At 45.5% G+C, this 20,032-nt stretch overlaps 4 protein-coding genes across 9 annotated transcripts in view; 1 reads left to right on the top strand and 3 right to left on the bottom strand.

Moving 5' to 3' along the window:
* LOC144327585 (uncharacterized) overlaps window positions 1–9,985 on the bottom strand; it is a 48,834-nt gene extending 38,849 nt beyond the window's left edge. Inside the window, exon 1 of the mRNA XM_077927921.1 lies at window positions 9,895–9,985. The gene's annotated coding sequence lies outside the window, so the exon portion shown is untranslated. The remainder of the gene's footprint in view (window positions 1–9,894) is intronic.
* Window positions 1–20,032, top strand: part of LOC114589664 (uncharacterized) — a 999,511-nt gene that overhangs the window by 851,083 nt on the left and 128,396 nt on the right. The window lies entirely within an intron of this gene.
* LOC144327607 (zinc finger and SCAN domain-containing protein 31-like) overlaps window positions 1–20,032 on the bottom strand; it is a 121,337-nt gene that overhangs the window by 81,424 nt on the left and 19,881 nt on the right. Inside the window, exon 1 of one of the 3 annotated variants that reach the window (XM_077927978.1) lies at window positions 9,949–10,205. The exons of 1 other annotated variant lie outside the window; for it this stretch is intronic. The gene's annotated coding sequence lies outside the window, so the exon portion shown is untranslated. Of the gene's footprint in view, window positions 1–9,948; window positions 10,206–20,032 lie in introns of those variants that run through there. One more of the 3 variants, XM_077927976.1, reaches the window with a different exon arrangement.
* Window positions 1–20,032, bottom strand: part of LOC114595244 (uncharacterized) — a 35,548-nt gene that overhangs the window by 8,242 nt on the left and 7,274 nt on the right. The window contains 2 exon segments of the mRNA XM_077927994.1: window positions 15,920–16,204; window positions 16,286–17,769. Coding sequence (XP_077784120.1) covers window positions 15,920–16,204; window positions 16,286–17,769 — 1,769 coding nt within the window.

The raw sequence follows: 20,032 nt of genomic DNA, 5'->3' as shown, positions 1-20,032 counted from the left end.
TATGAGAGTGGAAACCGATGCATCAGACCGGGCGGTAGGGGCGGTGCTTTTACAACCGGGGAAGAGTAAGTCGGAGTGGAGACCGTGTGCCTTCTTCTTGCAGAAGCTGAATAAGTCCGAGAGGAACTACACGGTGTATGACTGAGAACTACTCGCCATTCACGAAGCGTTCCGGAGATGGAGGCATTTATTAATTGGTGCACAACATAAGGTGCAAGTGTGCACAGACCACAAGAATTTAGAGTATTGGAGAACGGCACGAGTGCTCAACCAACGACAAGTGAGATGGGCCCAGGAGTTCTCCAAATTCCACTTTGAAATTTGTTACGTGCCAGGCCCAGAAAACGTCATGGCGGACGCTCTCTCACGCAAACCTGAGTATTTGGAGGGGGAGGGGGCAACCGAAGAGAGACATGTCATCCCAGAGGACTGCTGGGTGTGTGGGGCGGCACTGGTGGGGCAAAGAGAACTGGTAGAGGAAACGGAGAATGATGAATACGCCCAGGATAAGCTCAGAGGTCTCAGGGGGGAGGGAGAGAGCCCCGGAGGCTTTGAGGAAAGAAATGGGGCATTGTATTACAAAGGGGCACTGTATATACCCGAAGGAGAATTGAGGGGGAGAGTACTCAAGCAGTTGCACGACAGCCCCACAGCGGGGCATTTTGGGCAACACAAGACCATGTGGTTGGTTACCAGGGAATTTTGGTGGCCCAAGGTGAGGGAAGATGTAAGGGAGTATGTAAGAGGGTGTGACCAATGCCAGCGAGCTAAAGGGGAAAGGCGGGCGTCGGCAGGGTTATTAGAACCATTACCCACACCAGAACGGCCATGGGAGGCGGTATTGATAGATTTTATGACGGATCTGCCGAAGTCCAAGGGGAAAACAGCCATCATGGTAGTAGTAGACCTGTTAACAAAGATGTGCCACTTTGTAGCATGCTCACATGCAGTCACAGCGGAAGAGACAGCGAAATTGTTTGTAGAACACATTTTTAGGTTGCATGGCGCCCCCTTGAGGGTGGTCTCAGACAGAGGCAAACAATTTACGTCCAGGTTCTGGAGGAAGCTCATGAGCTTACTGCACGTGGAGGTCAATTTTTCGACTGCCCGGCACCCTGAAACCAACGGGCAGGCGGAAAGAGCAAACGGTATCCTCCAGCAGTACCTGAGGTGTTATGTCAATGACAGAGAGAACGATTGGGTCGAAAAGTTGGCGCTGGCAGAATTTGCCTACAATAATGCGGAGAATGTGTCCACAGGGATGAGCCCCTTTTTGGCCAATTATGGGTGTCACCCCAGGGCATTTCCAGGGGGAGGAGGGGAGAAATGGAGCGTCCCGGCGGCCGAACATTTTATAGAAGAGATGGAAGCGATCCATCGTCAGCTCCAGCTCAACTTAGAAAGGGCCAAAGAAGAATATAAGAGGCAGGCAGACAAGAACAGAAGGGAAGGTGAAGCCATAAGGGTGGGGGATCAGGTGTGACTGTCAACCCAAGGGTTGCCGTTCAAAGGGGGTTGCAAGAAATTGAGACCCAAAAGATTGGGACCCTTTGAGGTCATTCAGCAGGTCAACCCAGTGGCTTTCAAACTCCGGTTACCCAACCACATGAAATTGCACCCAGTATTCCATAGGTCTTTACTGTCACCGTATAGGGGGGGAAGTGAAGGGGAGTCCACCAGGGGACCTGCCTTAGAAGAAAGGGAACGCAGCAGCCATGTTGCAGAAATCATCGATTCCAGGTGGAAGGGGAATCAGGTGGAGTATTTGGTGGCGTGGGAAGGGGAACTGGAGTCAGAAAACACCTGGGTAACTGCAGAGGATGTCAATGACGAGGTCTTAATAGAAACGTTCCACCAAAGGTTCCCGAGGAAACCTCAGCCTGTAGCAAGGTTCAGGAGGGAGTACTTCGGCACCACCAACGAGGAGGAGGAACTGGAAGGATTCACGGAATCGGAGTTGGAAGAAGGAATTGACTCCGATGACGAGGAGGACTTGGGGACCAGGAACAGCAACCGGTGGAGGGAAGTGTTCGAGACTTCGGAAGATGAGGGAGGTTCTTTCAGGGGCTTTGCTTCCTCACCGCCCATAGAGGAGGGGACGGGAGGGGGTGAAGGGGGCCCTGGAGGGGAGGTGGATGTCAGGGAACTGCCATCGGAAGGACAGGAGGTGGAAGGGCTCACTGAGGTTGAGACAGACTTAGCAGCTGAAGAGGGAACCAGCAGGGGGAGAGGAGGAGCTCCAGGGGAAAGTGAGTCGGAGGGATGGCTCAGAGACACTTCCAGCGAAAACAGTGGGGAGGTTTCAAGACCTCCTATAGGGACACCCACTCCTCGCCGGAAACTGTCGCGCCGAGAGTCCAGAAGACGTGTTTCCGTTAAGGAGCTTTTATGCTGGAAGAGATTCCGTAAGCGACCACTTTTGGATTCTGCTAGCGACTGACGGAGCCATGCTGGAGGGGCTCCGTCGTAGGCAGAGGTTTGCGGACTTGACCAAACTCTGAGGGACTTGCATTTTACGCACAAGCAGCTCATCATCCCATCACAGCAGTGATGATAAATTGAATTGGGCTAGAGATTTTGGGTATAGCAGATTTGGGTATTGCAGATATTTTGGCCAAAAGATTTTAAAAAGTGTTGATGGAAGAGATTCATAAAGACCAAGCAGGCTTTCTTCCGGGTAGACACTTGTCCGACAATTTGAGGAATATAATTAACATTCTGGAAAAATTAGAAGTGAATATTAACACTAAGGCAGTTTTGATATTTGTGGACGCGGAGAAAGCTTTTGATAATATTTCTTGGAGTTTTATGAAGAAGAACTTACAGGGGATGGGGGTGGGTGAAGGATTTGGAAATGGTATAAGTGCAATTTACTCTGAACAAAAGGCCAAGTTAATTGTCAACAATGAGGTGACGGAGGAATTTAAGATAGAAAAAAGGACACGACAAGGTTGCCCAATTTCCCCATTGCTTTTTATATCAGTCCTGGAGGTTTTGTTGAATATGATTAGAAGGGACCAGTTGGTTAAAGGTATACAAGTCGGAGCTAAACAGTATAAATTGAGAGCATTTGCAGATAATTTAGTATTGATATTACAGTACTAGATTCTGGCTCCAAAAGAGTTTTGGAACTGATTCAAGAATTCGGTCAGGTTGCAGGATTTAAACTGAATAAGTTAAAAACAAAGGTTTTAGAGAAAAATTTAACAGCGATTGAAAGAGAGAGGTTTCAGAATGAGACAGGTTTAACAGTGGTTAAGAAAGTGAAATACCTGGGGGGTTAACATGACAGCTAAAAATGGGAATTTATTTAAAGACAATTATGAAAAATGCTGGACGGAAGTGAAAAAAGATTTAGAAATTTGGTCAAATTTGAAGCTTTCACTGCTAGGCCGTATTGCTGCGATAAAGATGAATGTATTGCCAATAATGTTATTTTTGTTTCAAACATTGCAAATTCTGGATAAAATGGATTGTTTCAAGAAGTGGCAGAGAGACATTTCTAGATTTGTCTGGCAGGGCAAGAAGCCCAGAATAAAATTTAAAATATTAACGGATGCAAAGGAAAGAGGTGGATTTGCCCTGCCAGACCTTAAACTTTACTATGAATCAGCAGCTTTCTGCTGGTTGAAAGAATGGCTACTCCTTGAAAACACAGACATTTTGGATTTAGAAGGTTTTAATAATGTATTTGGATGGCATGCATATTTATGGTATGATAAGGTCAAAGCACATAAAGCATTTAAAAACCATATTGTCAGGAAAGCATTGTTTAATGTCTGGATAAGATATAAGGACTTGCTTGAAAATAAAACCCCAAGGTGGTTGTCACCGATGGAAGCGAAGGCTCAGAAAAAGCTCAACATGGAGGCCAAATGGCCGAAATATTGGGAAATTTTGGAACAAGTGGGAGACAAACTGAAATTGCAGAGTTATGAAAAACTAAAAACAAAGTGCGAGATTGGCTTCATTATTATCAAATAATGGAGGCATACAATTTGGACAAAAAAATTGGATTCCAGGTGGAAAAATCAAAATTGGAAACAGAACTGTTAGATCGCAAAACTAAGACTTTGTCAAGGATGTATAACTTGCTGTTGAAATGGAATACTCAGGATGAAATGGTGAAATCTGCTATGATTAAATGGGCACAGGATGTTGGACACAATATTATGTTTGCTGACTGGGAACAGTTATGGACCACAGGTATGAAGTTTACGGCATGTAATGCCCTAAGAGAGAATATTATGAAAATGATATACAGGTGGTACATGACACCAGTCAAGCTTGCAAAAATCTATCATTTGCCCGATAATAAATGTTGGAAGTGTAAAGAAACAGAAGGTACATTCTTTCACCTTTGGTGGACGTGCCCAAGGATTAAGGCTTGAAAAAGGTATTTAAATATACCTTCCTTAAGAAACCAGAGGCCTTTCTCCTGCGCATTGTCGGCCAATTGGTGCCAAAGAAGGATAGAACTTTCTTTATGTATGCTACAACAGCAGCAAGAATACTTATTGCAAAGTATTGGAAGACACAAGATCTAACCACACTGGAAGAATGGCAGATGAAGGTGACGGACTATATGGAACTGGCGGAAATGACTGGCAGAATCCGAGACCAGGGAGAAGAGTCGGTGGAAGAAGATTGGAAAAATTTTAAAGTCTACTTACAGAAATACTGTAAAATTAATGAATGTTAGAATGATGTTGGATAAGAAGTTAAGTGGTTTTTAGCTGTAATGCTATAAAGGAATATGAAAAAATGGATTATTAACAGGTAAAAATTTAATGTTATATTACTTTAAGATTAAAGACTAGGAGAAACAAAGAGGGAAAGGATTTGCTGAACTAACAAATTGAACTGGAATACAAAAAAGGGAGGTGTGAGGAGGTCCGGGAAACAAGCAAATGAAAGATAAGTAATGGAAAGATGGAATTGTTTTTAACTAATTTTATTTTGTATTTTTATTTTTTATTTTTTCATTTTGTAATATTTTGAAAATCTTAATAAATATCTTTTTTAAAAAAGAGATTTTGGGTATAGCATTCAAGTTTCATCATGGGAAAAGTTGTGGAAAGAAGAAATAAAATTTTACTGTATGCTCTTCACTGAAAGAAAATTATATGAAAATGATGTACTGTTGGAACCTAACACCAAGGAAGATTGCAAAAATGTATAAAACTAAATCAAATACCGTGGTACCTCGGGTTACATACACTTCAGGTTACATAAGCTTCAGGTTACAGACTCCACTAACCCAGAAATATTACCTCGGGTTAAGAACTTTGCTTCAGGATGAGAACAGAAATCGTGCTCCAGCGGCGCGACAGCAGCAGGAGGCCCCATTAGCTAAAGTGGTGTTTCAGGTTAAGAACAGTTTCAGGTGTAGAACAGACCTCTGGAAGGAATTAAGTACTTAAACTGAGGTACCACTGTATGTGTTGGAAATGTAAAGAGAGAGAAGGTACATTTTATCATATGTGGTGGTCATGTTCTAAGGTAAATGACTTCTGGAAAATGATTTATAATAAACTAAAGAGAATGTTTAAAAGTAGATTTGCTAAGAAACCAGAAGCCTTTTTTTTTAAGTTTAAAAGGTGAAGAAATACCAAGTGAAGATAAAAGACTTTTTCTGTATGCAACGGCAGCGGCGAGAATGCTACCAGCCCAAAAATGGAAAGAAGAAATGCCAATGAGGGAAGAATGGCAGACGAAATTGAGGAAGTATGCAGAAATGGTGAAACTGACGGGGGAGATCAGAAACCAAGAGGACCAAGTACCGGTATTTCTTACAGACTGGAGTAAATTTGTACTTTATTTTTTTAAAAAAACCATTATAAACAGTTAAAATAATTGATAGCATTGTAATCAAGTTTCAAGTTTTTTATTGCGGCAAAAGCCAGTGACACTAGACACCACAAGATCAAACAAAAAGAGATCAACAACAACATCAGAAAAGGAAGAAGAACAAAAAAAGAAGGATTACACAGGGGAACTTTGCAGAGTGCCGTTCAACAGAGGAGATTTACGCTTCCTGATTACTAAAGTGCAAAATTTGGCCACCTCATATGATATTGAGGTTGAGGAATCTTCCAGAAGGTATTTTCGTAGAATTTCGGGGGAGGATTCCAAATAATGTTGTAGGGGTATAAATTTTGATAAAAGCGGCAAAATAAGTTGAACTCGTTCTCCACTATAAAATTCGCAGAATAGAAGGATGTGTGTGACAGATTCTACCTTATTAGACATACAGGGGCAGAGACGCGCATGCAGTGGTACCCGCGTGAATTTGCCGTGCAGCACTGCTGAGGGCATTGTCTCAAAGCGGGCTCTAGAGAAAGCCCATCTATAAGCTTCGTTAGTGATGTTAGTTAAGTAAGGGGCAGCTGCAAAATTAGGCCAAGCTTTTAAACATCTATACGACTCCGGGAGTAGGGCGTCTTCTTGTTGTAATTCGACATCGTAACGTCTCTGAGTGATAATTGCTTTTGCCTTGTTCAGAGTTCCAATAAAAAGATTTTCAGGGTTTAAGTCAATTTGTTTGATCTTGTTAGTTATAGCATTGTAATGACATTGTAATGCGAAGTTGGTTATGATAATTAAAGATATACAATAGTTGGATAAGACATAAGATGCAGAAAACTGGAATTTTAAATACATGAACCCATGGGATGGGGGGGGGGGAGTCTGAAGGTTCAGAGAACCTTGTAACTTGATGTTTGAATTGGTTAGAGACAAATGTCTAAAAATGTGAAAAACTAATAAAAAAATTAGAAAAAAAAATCGGTGTGAAGTTCAAGGCTTCTCGCCACTGGGTTACGAAGGAGCCTTGTGTGGCGGCCCAATCTTAAACCCCCCCCCCATGCCTTTCAGAGCAGTGAGCAGGCGGGAAGGCTCTCAGAAACATGCTGCTTTTGGGGCTCAATAAACCCTTTTGAGCTTTTGGGGGGCTCACTTTCTTGCTTTCCCCCGACCCCCCGGGGTGATCCGAGTCCATTTCTAGGAACTGGACTCTCGCCTTATTGCCATTTTTATGGCAAACTGGAAGTCTCAACTGATATCCTTAGGTGAACCTGTGATTCAGATAAGCCTGGCTCTTCTCTTGAATGGATTTTGTTTGGCTCCATCATGGCATCCCCTCCATTTCCAATATCAGCCTCCTCTTTGGTCAACCAAAGACTGACAGGAGCAAAACAAAAACAGAAAACCTGACAGGAGCTACTACAACTTCCCTAAAAACTCAGAGGTTTACATTTAAAATCGCCTGGGCAATTCAGACAAGTCTGATAACAGTTTAAGAAGCTGCAACTGCAGGAAGAACATTCACGGGAGAAAATAATAATTCACGGTTCAAGGTTTATTGTGGGAATATTGTAATCCCAGGCGATTTAAGGGGGCGCTGTTGAATTCTATGAAAATATATGAGGTTCGTCACACGAGAGCTGCTTTGAATTTAAAAACAGATATTATGATCCCACAAGGAGCCTTACCAAGAGAGGCCACGATCCCACGATTCTCCTCCATGACGTCCTCATGCAGAGCTCTCTGGTCAGGATCCAGCAACTCACACTCCTCATCCGTGAAACGAATGGCAACATCTTCAAAGCACACAGGACCCTGAAAGAAAAAGGGAATTGTCCTCCTCTGAGACAACAGTGTTGTCGTCGTTCCACCACTTAGCCTCTGTCCCCAAAAGATAGCTTCCTCTGACCTGATCTGGTTCCACAGCCACTGCTTCCATTCTGCCATCATGAAAGGATGAATGAAGAGGTCTCATTCTGTCACCTGCAAGAGAAGAAAGGTAAGTACGATGCTAGCAGTGCCTGCTTCTCTCACAGGTGAAACAGGGCATCTCTAACGACATATGGGCCTTTCAGAAAGCCTTACCTGCTGAGTGCAGTTGGACGTTTGTGCCCATTTCATGTTAGTTGTGCAAAACTACTTCTCCCCTCCTCTGAACCCTTGTTCCCAACTGCCCCCCCCCCCAAAAAAAGAAAACAAGATGAAAAGAACCCACAGATTAGTTGGGAAACCAACAGAATGAGACCAAACAGAGAAAAACCAACTTCCTCCTTACCCAGTGGCCTCTCTCTGGTGTCCAACGGAGGCCTCTCTTCCTCACAGGAATCCAGGTCCATTTCTGCAAAATGATCCTTTCCCTGAAAGAACAAGGATTCAAAACAGAGAATGAATGGCGAGAAACGTTGGAAAGAGAATGACAAAGACAGAAGCTTTAAGGGTGTTAGATCTCATTCCCAGAGATAGAATGGGCCAACATTAGAGCATTATAGGATGTTCTCCATCCTGTTTGGAGCCCCTTGGGAGTATCCAGAGGAAAGTCTCTCTCACCTGCTTTCTCTCTGCCGGCTTTCTCTCCTCTGCCTGACTCAGGAGGAAACCTTCGGCCAGGGCCACCGCCTGGGAACTGGTCTCCACTCCACAGTCCCTCACCCAGCTCTCCATCTCCGGAGGAAGGACAGACAGGAACTGCTCCAAGATCACCAGGTCCAGCATCTCAGCTTTCGTGTGCCTTTCTGGCTTCAGCCATTGACGGCAAAGGTGGTAGAGTCGGCTGCAAACCTCTCGGGGTCCTGTGGCTTGCAGGTAGCAGAACCACCTAAACTGCCGGCGTTGCACCTCTGAAGGGAGGGTGTCCTTCTCACCCAGGATCTTCTGCACAGAGTTTTCCCAGAATCCCCCACTGCTCCCAGTTTGGATGTCATGGCCACTTCCTGATTCAGGGCCAGCTGAATCTTGCTCATCCATCTGTGCTCTCAGGAAGCCTCTGAGAGATCGGAAGGAACCCTTTGGTCTTCTGCCAAGTTCTGTCTGTCTGAATGAAAAGCTCTAGCAAATCCTACAAAACAAATACATTGTTCTGTTACAGAATTTGTAGGTCAGGAGAAGAAACAGATCCCTGAACAAGCATGGATGAGTCTTGCCAGGAATCAGGACTGGACGGCACCAGAGCCTGAACCATGAGATACCTTTTTGAAAAGAAAGAGAAGGAGGAATACAAAATGTGGAGGCAACTGAAGGGATTTGTGGGTGATTAATCAGCCTGGTTTCTCCTGCCTTCCAGTCAATGCATGAAGTCAGAACTGACTGACAAGGGAGTCATTTGAAAAATTGATGTTTGGCTCTAGTGGGGGTCCTCACCCGGGGGTCCTCAGGAGTTGCTCTCCCCCCACCCCCACTTCTGGGCACATTTCTCCCCTGCTTCTGTCTCCTTTTCTTGCACTTGGACTCTCTGCCGCTCTCCAGACAGACTCCTGGGGTGGGGTCCCTTTTTCTTTGCTGTGAGGGCCAAGTGGGCAGAGCCAAATGCATCTCCCTTGAAATTCAGGTGGGTAATTTATTACTATTATTCTGTTAGATAGCTGAACACGCACAGCCATTGATGCCCAGGTCCCTGGAGGCTCAGGGAGTAGCAGCGCCCATTTCCGGCTGGTTTTCCAGCAACAATCCCTTTGGGAGAGAGAGGATGTGGTCCTGGGATGCCCTGCTCTGGGTGCGAGGGGATTGCTGCAGTGGCCTCCGTGGGGAGCTGCCCTGGGAGACACTGGGAAACTGGTCCCCAATGCAGCAGCCAGACTCTGGGCTGGGATCCCTCTCTTCATTCCTGGCCTTCCTCTCCCACCTTTCATTCCCCCCTCCCCGTGGGGTTTTTTTTTTGGGGGGGGGGCTAGTCCACCTCCTCGTCCAGCTTTAGAAAACCATTTGCACATGTTTCCTCTGTTGACTCCTTTGTTTAAAGAAGGAGACTTCATGGGAGCCATTTTTCCTGAAAGGGGGGGGGGCAGAGGGCCAAATGAGTTTGGTTGCAGACCTGGCCCCTCCCTGATCAGGCCCCCCAGGCCTCCTCCCCTGCTGCAGCCCTGGGACCCCCACCAGATCCCAGAGAGAGAGGAGACTCACCAGATCCCAGAGAGAGAGGAGACTCACCAGATCCCAGAGAGAGAGGAGACTCACCAGATCCCAGGAGAGACACCCAAGCAGGGAAGGACTGGGGGAGGGAGGGGCCTTGGCTCTGGAGGTCCTGCCCCCCCTTGCTTCCTGTCCTCTCTAGGAAGGCGGCTCGGTCCCCTTTAACCCTTGCAGTGCCGAGTCCCCCAGCTCAGCCCTTCCTCCCTTTGCACAGCCTGACCGACGCGCTGCGCCCCCGAAGAGATCCCGGCTCGAGAAAGCGTCTCTCTAATCCATCGCTGCAGCGCAGAAATGGGGGGGGGGGGAGTGGAGGGCTTGGCCAAAGAGGGGAGCAACTCGGGTCTCAATTGCGCTTGAATTGCTGGAGCGCAGAAATGGGGGGGGGAGGTCCAGAGAGGGGGAACAACTTGGGGGGAGTGTGGAGCCTGTGCAACTGCCTCCCCACCCTCCACTTTCCCTCCTGGTTGGGCTTGTGCTGGACCAGAGCAGCTCCTCTTCTGAGGCCACGCCCCCTCTACACACACACACACACACACACACACACACACACACAGATGGATTGGCATACTTATGGATCCGTTTTAAAGCCAATTTTTTGGGCAGGCGCCTATGCGCCTGGCCCACCTCCACCACCTTTCTTGCTGGATACGGCCCTGATCCCAGGGTCATCTAGTCCCACCCCCAGCACTGCAGGAATCTCAGCTAAAGCATCCATGGCGGATGGCCCTCCGATCTGTGCTGAGAAACCTCCAAGGAAGGAGAGTCCACCACCTCCCAAGGGAGACCTTTCCCTGCCCAACTGCTCTTAGGTGTCCCTCAAGGCAGCGGGTCCTGAGTTCCAGCACCGCTGAAAGAATCGCACTGGCTGCCAAGGAGGAACCAAGAAAAGTTCAAAATAAATGATGATGATGACAATAAGAATAATAATTTATTATTTATACCCTGCCCATCTGGCTAAGTTTCCCCAGGCACTCTGGTCGGTTTACAACAGAATATTAAAAATACATTAAAACACCAGTCATTAAAAACTTCCCTAAACAGGGCTGCCTTCAGATGTCTTCTAAAAGTCAAATATCTCTTTAACATCTGACGGGAGGGTGTTCCATGGCACGGGTGCCACTACCGAGAAGGCCCTCAGTGCTGGACCTCAGTGTCCGGACTGAACGATGAGGGGTGGGGTGGAGACACTCCTTCAGGTATTCTGGGCCAAGGCAGTTTAGGGCTTTCAAGGTCAGCACCAACACTTTGAATTGTGTTCTGAAATGTACTGGGAGCCAATGTAGGTCTTTCATGTGGTGTTATGTGGTCTTGAGGCCAGAACCCTGAGGCACCCCAAAAGTGAGTGCCCAGGGGTCTGAACACTCAGCCCCCAACACCACATTTGGGACACGGCTCAGGAGGAAGGAGCGGAAACACTGTATAACAGTGCCCCCAGCTCCCAGCCCCTCTCAGAGGGATGTTACGGTCGATAGTATCAAAGGCCGCTGAGACATCCAGCAGAACTAGGAAACAGCTTTCACCTTTGTCCATAGCCTGTTGGAGATCATCAGCCAGCATGACCAGGGCAGTTTCAGTCCCATGATGAGAACTGAATCCTGATTGGAAGGGATCCAAATGGTCTGCATTGTCCAGACATGCTTGTAGTTGTTCAGCAACCACCCACTCAATCAGCAAGAATAGAAGATCTGAGACTGTCCATATTGGCTGGGTTTAAGATGGTTTTTTAAAGAAGCGGTTTAATGACCACCTCTTTCAGCAGGTCTGGGAAGACTCCCTCACAGAGGGAAGCATATACTGCCCCGCGGAGCCCATCGCCCAGCCCTTCCCGGCTCGCTTTTATCAGCCAGGATGGGCAAAGATCAAGGAGACAGGTGGTCGGTTTCACTCATCCAAGCAGCCTGGCCACATCCTTGGGGGTAACATATTGGAATTCATTCCATACAACTAGACAGCGCTCTAGCACTCTCTCGCCCCGGCCCTGCTCCCACGGTGCAATCTACCTCTTTCCGAGTCTGAGTGACTTTATCTGCAAAAAACATTGCAAGATCATTGCAGGAGATCTTGGGGTCTTTACCAGGCTCCGATGTCAAAGGTGGTTCTGTTAAATTGTGAACCACCTGAAAGAGTCGTCTCCGGCTGTTTTCTGCAGATGCAATAGAGGCGGTGAAGAAAGTTTGCTTTGCCGTCACTATCGCCACTTGGTAGGCTTGACGTTGAGCTCTAACCTGTGTCTGGTACAATTCAAAATGAGTTTTCCACCACCAGCGCTCTAACCATCTCAGCAATTGTTTCATTGCACTCAGCTCCAGGAAAACCATGGGGCTGTCTGGGCTCCATGCAATCGGAGAGGGCACTTCAGAGCCAGACAGTTGATAGCCCTGGTTAAGACCGGATTCCAGCGGGCCACCAGGGAATCAGCTGAAAGGCCATCAACATGGGATAAAGCATCCCCTACCATTCTCTGGAAACCATTTGGTGGGGGAGGGCTATCCGTATTCATTCCACTCCCTGCAGAGGGGAAGGGTCACGGAGAAGTCCAGTTGCACCAGGAAGTGATCTGACCATGGCACTTCTTTTGTTTTGCTTTTACTTAGCGTCAGATAACCAACATCCACAGAGGTGAACACCAGGTCTAAGGCATGTCCACGACTATGATTTGGGCCAAACTTATTCAGGGACAGCCCCATGGAGGCCATGCTTTCCACCAAGTCCCGAGCGGCCCCTTGTAAGGTCATGTCAGCGTGTATGTAAAAAAAAGTAGGTGTCTTCAGGAGAACATCCACCACGACCTGAAGCAGCTTGGGCAGGGAATCCTTGGAACATGCACTCAGAGAACTTGGTCTTCCCAACAGGATGCCTGGTGCAAGCTAATGGCTTCCTAAAAATCACTGGAACCCCACCCCTCCGTGCTCACATGACCACATGCTGTGCGTAAGAGAAACCTGGTGGACAAGCAGCGGCAAGGACAGGCCCATCTGCTTCATCCAACCAAGTCTCTGTTAAACATGCCAGGTCAAGTCCTCCATCCACAATGAAGTCATGGATGGCCGTGGTCTTATGAATCATTGACCTATCAGCTATCACACCTTCAGGTCATGTGGGTCTCCCTTGCTGATTCCAGGATCCATCCAGTCAAGACCAGACCCAGAGGCAGGGATAGTCCTCAAACAGCAACTAAATCTGCTTCCTTGGTAATGACGTGGTCTGGCCTTAGCGTAACTCCTCCTCCTACCCATGGTCACTGAGATCGGATGACCCAGTGCATACCTCCCCCCCCCCCTGTGAAAACTGCCCCAGCCATTCTGTTGGCTGGGGCCCACTCCCAGACAGACCTTAAAACAAAACACAAACTATACAACAGCTAATAAAACAATAAAAAGCAAAAACAAAACAGCAACAACAACAATTATACTTAAATTAACCCCCAACCAGATGTCCATCCCATCCTCAACAAAGCAAAAAGGGGGGGGGGAGAAAAAACTAAAAATGCCATAGACTGCTTAAGAACATTTTAAAACACATTAGACACTTGAAACAGGGACGCAATAGTAGAACACACACCCCCGCCTGCAATTCCCCAAGAGTTTGTTCCAATGAATCCAGCCCCACCCTCTAGGCACTGCAGCAGGAGTCCTTTTGTAGCTGGGAGGGTGAGGGCCTGCCCCCCCCCCCCAGGCCAGTTGGAAAAAGCCTTGGAAGGGAGCAGGCCCTGCAGTCCTCAGCACAGCCGATAAATCATATTCTCATCATAAACGAGTAATACTTTCTCATGCATGTTTTTTTATGCTAATATACAAAGGTATATCATTTCCACTTCCAGAAATGCTGAACTGCTAATTCAAGGGACACTGAAGTCCTAGCAAGAGATGACAGGGCAGCTTTCCAGATTAGGTAGCTGGGAGTGAGACAGTTGGCAGAGTGGCACTGGGCTTGCTAAGATGCCAAATACTACAGGAATTGCGTTCTTAGCACTGTAATACCATTTTAATTTTTTAAGATTGTTTTTTCACTCATGGCAATGTGTGAGGAAATACTCCACATCTGCCAAGCTTTCAGGAGCAGGACTAAGGGCTCTTCTTCACCGTCTGTGGACAACACTGTTTTTATTTATTGTCATGGTACAGAAGATAAATTTTGAGAAGGCAACGCCAGAATCTCTTATATTTACCCTCCCCCTTCCGCTCTTCTTTGAGGCGTTCCCAACACCGAGATCAAGGACTGAGAGCCTGGATTGGCTCTTCCTCACCATCTGTGGACAACGCTTCCAAGGCTATCTGACCTGTTGGCAGCCTGTCCTTGCCTTGGCGGCCTCCAGCTCTCATCTCCCATCTCCCTGTTCATTATCATCATTTCTACCTACAGGTTTGTTGGGGTTGAGATTATTGAGCTGATGATGGTATGATTTTTCATCAATAAATATGATTTGTTCTTATCTGTAAATGAAGTCACATTTGAAACAATACAGAAGCAGTCAAAGGGAATTTCCTAGGAGGTGTTTTATTCAGTCTCACCTGCAATTATGTGTGTTCAACACACAGAAACACATAGATAATGTGAAATTACTGGGTGTTACAGTGTCCAAATAGGGACGCGGGTGGCGCTGTGGGTAAAACCTCAGTGCCTAGGACTTGCCGATCGCATGGTCGGCGGTTCGTATCCCCGCGGCGGGCTGAGCTCCCATCTTTTGGTCCCAGCTCCTGCCCACCTAGCAGTTCGAAAGCACTCTTAAGTGCAAGTAGATAAATAGGGACCACTTTATAGCGGGAAGGTAAACGGCGTTTCCGTGTGCTGCGCTGGTGCTGGCTCGCCAGAGCAGCTTCGTCACGCTGGCCGTGTGACCCGGAAGTGTCTTCGGACGGCGCTGGCCCCCGGCCTCTTAAGTGAGATGGGCGCACAACCCTAGAGTCGGACACGACTGGCCCGTACGGGCAGGGGTACCTTTACCTTTTTACAGTGTCAAAATAACACTCAACACATGCAAGCAGATTAATGGCCTCCCCACCTCCTTTTTTGAAAAAGTTTTTATTTATTTTCATGGTACAGAAGATAGTTACAACATTAAACAATAAATCACTTGTCCTGATGAAATTACACGCTTTATTCTTGCCATGTGTTACAATTTCATTTGATTATTCTAAAATATTACACCACCTTTTCCCATGAGTGCTGGGTGGATTGTTAACAATTTATGTATTGAATAAACATTGGCTTATTCAACCTTATTCAAAGCTTTACTGAAATCAAGATGCACTATTTCCACAGCTTTCCCCTGATCAACAAAGTTTGTAACTCTATCCTAAAAAAGGGGAGGAGAGATTTCTCTGGCTTTCCTTGTTTTTGAGAAAGCCATGCTTTCATCCTGTATGTTTATCTTGTGAAATCTTCAGATGAAGGACACATCAATTTTAAAAATGGTAATAAATGAGAAGGATACTGACAAGCTGAAACATGTGCAAAGGAAGACGACCAAGATGATATTATTTTATTATTGCATTTATTTAATTTCTATACCACCTTATACCAGGGGTGCCAACTTGAATAAAATACTGGGGGAGAGGTAAGTCCTGCCTTGCATAATCAATCACATGGTGTGGTGTATGCACACCATTTGAATGGCAATGCCTATCAACTGGGGGGGTGGCCCCTCAAATATTTTAGGCAGAAACAAAGACCTCTCAGCCTTTAACTGTTGCCTCCTATGCCCTATACCCTCAGGGCAGTTTCAAAATTAAATCACAATATAAAAAACAAAACAAAAAAATTAAAAAACCATAACCCCCCCCCCAACACACCACATTTTAAAAGGTCATTTGATGTCAATCAGCCAAAGGGTTGGGTAATGAGGTGTGTTTTTCCATGAAGCCTAAAGCTGTATCATGAATGTTTTTATCTGCCCTTTGCATGAATTCTTTCATGAGAACTGAGAGAGGAGCTATAGCTGAAGCAATTGTATGGTTTCTCCCATATGAATTCTTTGATGGGAAGTGACATTGTGGCTGAAGCACTTTCCACATTCCATGCACTGCTAGGATTTTGCCCCTCTGTGAATTCTTTGATGGTTAGCAAGATCGGAGCTCATACTGAAGTTCCTTCCACACTCCACACAATTATAGGGTTTCTCCCCTGTATGAATTCTTTGATGGATAGTGAGACCGGAGCTTTGAGTGAAGCTCTTTCCACATTCCACACAATTATAGGGTTTCTCCCCTGTATGAATTCTTTGATGGGAAGTGACATTGTGGCTGTGACTGAAGCACTTTCCACATTCCATGCACTGCTAGGATTTTGCCCCTCTGTGAATTCTCTGATGCTTAGCGAGATAGGAGCTCGTACTGAAGTTCCTTCCACATTCCACACAATTATAGGGTTTCTCCCCTGTATGAATTCTTTGATGGGAAGTGAGGTCAGAGCTCTTCCTGAAGCTCTTTCCACATTCCACACACTCATATGGTTTTTCCCCTGTATGCATTCTTCGATGGCAACTGAGAGCAGAGCTACAGCTGAAGCTCTTTCCGCATTCCACGCACTGATAGGGTTTCTCGCCTGTATGAATTCTTTGATGGGAAGTGAGACAGAAGCTTGTAATGAAGCTCTTTCCACATTCCACACACTGAAAGGGTTTATCCCCTCTGTGAATTCTCTGATGGGTCATGAGGTTGGAGCTCTTACTGAAGCTTTTTCCACATTCCAAGCATTTATATGGTTTCTCCCCCGTATGAATTCTTTGATGGGAAGTGAGAGAGGAGTTGTGACTGAAGCTCTTTCCACATTCCAAGCAAGTGTATGGTTTATCCCCTGTATGAATTCTCTGATGCTTAGTGAGATCGGAGCTCGTACTAAAGCTCTTTACACATTCCACACACTGATAGGGTTTCTCCCCTGTATGAATTCTTTGATGGGAAGTGAGATTGGAGCTTGTACTGAAGTTTTTTCCACATTCCACACACTGATAGGGTTTCTCCCCTGTATGAATTCTTTGATGGAAAGTGAGATCGGTGCTCCGACAGAATCTCTTTCCACATTCCACACACTGATAGGGTTTCTCCCCTGTATGAATTCTTTGATGGGAAGTGAGATCGGTGCTCCGACAGAATCTCTTTCCACATTCCACACACTGATAGGGTTTCTTCCCCGTATGAATTCTTTGATGGGAAGTAAGAGAGGAATTGTGGCTGAAGCTCTTTCCACATTCCAAGCAATTGTATGGTTTATCCCCTGTATGGATTCTTTGATGGGAACTGAGATCGGTGCTCCGACAGAATCTCTTTCCACATTCCATGCACTGAAAGGGTTTCTCCCCTGTATGAATTCTTTGATGGTCAGTGAGGTGGGAGCTCCTTCTGAAGTTCTTTCCACATTCCACACACTGATAGGGTTTCTCCCCTGTATGAATTCTTTGATGGGAAGTGAAAGACGAGTTGTGACTGAAGCTCTTCCCACAGTCTACACACTGATATGGTTTCTCCCCTGTATGAATTATTTGATGGGAAGTGAGATTCGAGCTCATGCTGAAGCTCTTTCCACATTCCACACACTGATAGGGTTTTTCCCCTGTATGGAATCTTTGATGAGAAGTGAGATGGTGGCTCTTACGAAAGCTCTTTCCACATTCCGCACATTTATAGGGTTTCTCTCCTGTATGAATTCTCCGATGGGAACTCAGAGAGGAGCTCGCACTGAAGCTCTTTCCACATTCCACACACTGAAGGGGTTTCTCCCCTGTATGAATTATTTGATGGGAAGTGAGATGGAAACTTTTTCCACTTTCAAGATATTTATAAGGCTTCTCCATTGTGGGGATTATGTCCTGGTCACCCTTGGTCTTGATTTCCAGTTCATCTGCAATGAAGAGAGAAATTGATTAGTGCGTATTGGAGAAAAAGAGCCCACAATTCATGAAGAATACTTGTTAACATTGGTAACAGAAGAATAACACATGGGTTAGATGAATGGTTTTTACTACAGGGTTGGATGCATATATTAGCAGGGATCAACTGACATCCTTTATATAATAATTTTTTTAATTGGATTTTCAATTAAATGTTTACATAGACAATCAAATAGAAATAATAAGAAATACAGGATTCTCTTGAACTCTTGGACTTCCCACCACCCCTCCCTGGGTTACATATTTATCCTTTTCTTCTGCATATTTTATCTTTCTGTATTATTTCATTTTTCCATAGTATCTCAAGTCCTTGTTACATTACCAGTGTTATTTAAGTCCTTGTAAAGATTTCAATTGTTTACAGTGTTTTTCCAAATACAATGTGAATTTCCCCCATTCTTTAATGAAATCTTGGTCTTCGTGGTTTCAGATTTTCCCAGTCATTCTTGTATCTCAGCATAGTCCATCCATTTAGTTTGTCATTCCTCTCTTGTAGGGACCTTATCATATTACCATCTCTGGGCCACAATCATTCACATGGCTTTCATTGCATGCATAAAATGTTTTTTTCTGCACCTTCGGTTTTTCTGCACCTATAATTCCTAATAATAAAGATTCTGGGTTTTTAAACAAATGCCATTTTAAACTGTTTTTTAGTTCATTATATATCATTTCCCAGAACTCTTTCATTATTTTACAATTCCACTACATATGATAAAAGTTGCCTTCTTTCTCTTTACATTTCTAGCAAATGTTAAAACCTGTTCCATACATTTTTTCTAATTTACATGGAGTTATGGGACTTCCGGATGGCTGCTGCTTGCCTCTGGACGAACAGCCTTCGAGCTCCCAATGGATTTAAAAATTCTAATATGGAACATGAATGGACTAAATGACAAGGCAAAAAGAATTAAGATGGAGCATGCTTTAAATAAGCAAAAACTAGATTTGATATGTTTGCAAGAACCTCATGTCATACAGAAGCACAGGAGAGTTCTCTCTAATAAGAAACTAGGTCTAGAATTTGTTTCCTCAGATAAAAAACAAAAAGGGGGCATAGTGATTTATGCTAAACCACAGCTCATGCTGTTATTTTAAAATCCAGAAGGAAGGATAGTCATCGAGATTTTGGCCCAAGGAGAAAAATTCATAATTATTGGTATCTACACCCCAAATTTAAAAAAAGTGAACTTCACCAATTACTTGAGGAAACAACAGCAGAATATGTGGGAGAAAAGATAATTCTCCTAGGTGATTTAAATGGAGTGCCTTCCCAGAATTGGATAGAACAAAGAGAAAAACAGAAAACAAACAATCAAAACTACTTCTCTTCTTTTGAATGACAGAAACTATAAACATTTACAATGCATGGAGAACAAAACACCCCACTAAAAGAGAATATACCCATATTTCAGACCCAATAACTCAGCGGGAAGGATAAATGCCATTTGGATAACTAAGGAATTACCGTATTTTTCGCTCTATAACACGCACCAGACCATAACACGCACGTAGTTTTTAGAGGAGGAAAACAAGAAAAAAATATTCTAAACAAAACAGTGGATGTATGATTTTTGTGGTTCATGCTGTGGCCACAGACATGTGATCTGACGGTGAGTTTGGGGTAGCCCAATGCAAAAATCCTGAGGATCCATGTGGATCCATGCTAAAGTCGCCCTAAAGTCGCAGGGGCGCTGGGGGAGTGAACAGGAAGCAGGAGGAGGAGAACAATCCCTCTCACACACAGACACACACACACACAGAGTTTCAATCCTAAAGTCGCAGGAGAGGCAGGGGCGCTGGGAGAGTGAAGGGGAAGCAAGAGGAGAACGATGCCTCACACACACAGAGACACACACACACAGAGAGAGTATCAATCCTAAAGTCGCAGGAGAGGCAGGGGCGCTGGGAGTGGGAAGCAAGAGAAGGAGAACGATCCCCCCTCTCTCTCTCACACACACACACACAGTATCAATCCTAAAGTCGCAGGAGAGCGCAGGGGCGCTGGGAGAGTGAAGGGGAAGCAAGAGGAGAACGATGCCTCACACACACACACACACACACACACACACACACACAGAGTATCAATCCTAAAGTCGCAGGAGAGCGCAGGGGCGCTGGGAGTGGGAAGCAAGAGAAGGAGAACGATCCCCCCCCCTCTCTCTCTCTCACACACACAGTATCAATCCTAAAGTCGCAGGAGAGCGCAGGGGC

Source organism: Podarcis muralis, chromosome 4 (genome assembly GCF_964188315.1).
Source record: "Podarcis muralis chromosome 4, rPodMur119.hap1.1, whole genome shotgun sequence".
Taxonomy (NCBI): domain Eukaryota; kingdom Metazoa; phylum Chordata; class Lepidosauria; order Squamata; family Lacertidae; genus Podarcis; species Podarcis muralis.
This window is presented reverse-complemented; position numbering and strand designations above follow the sequence as displayed.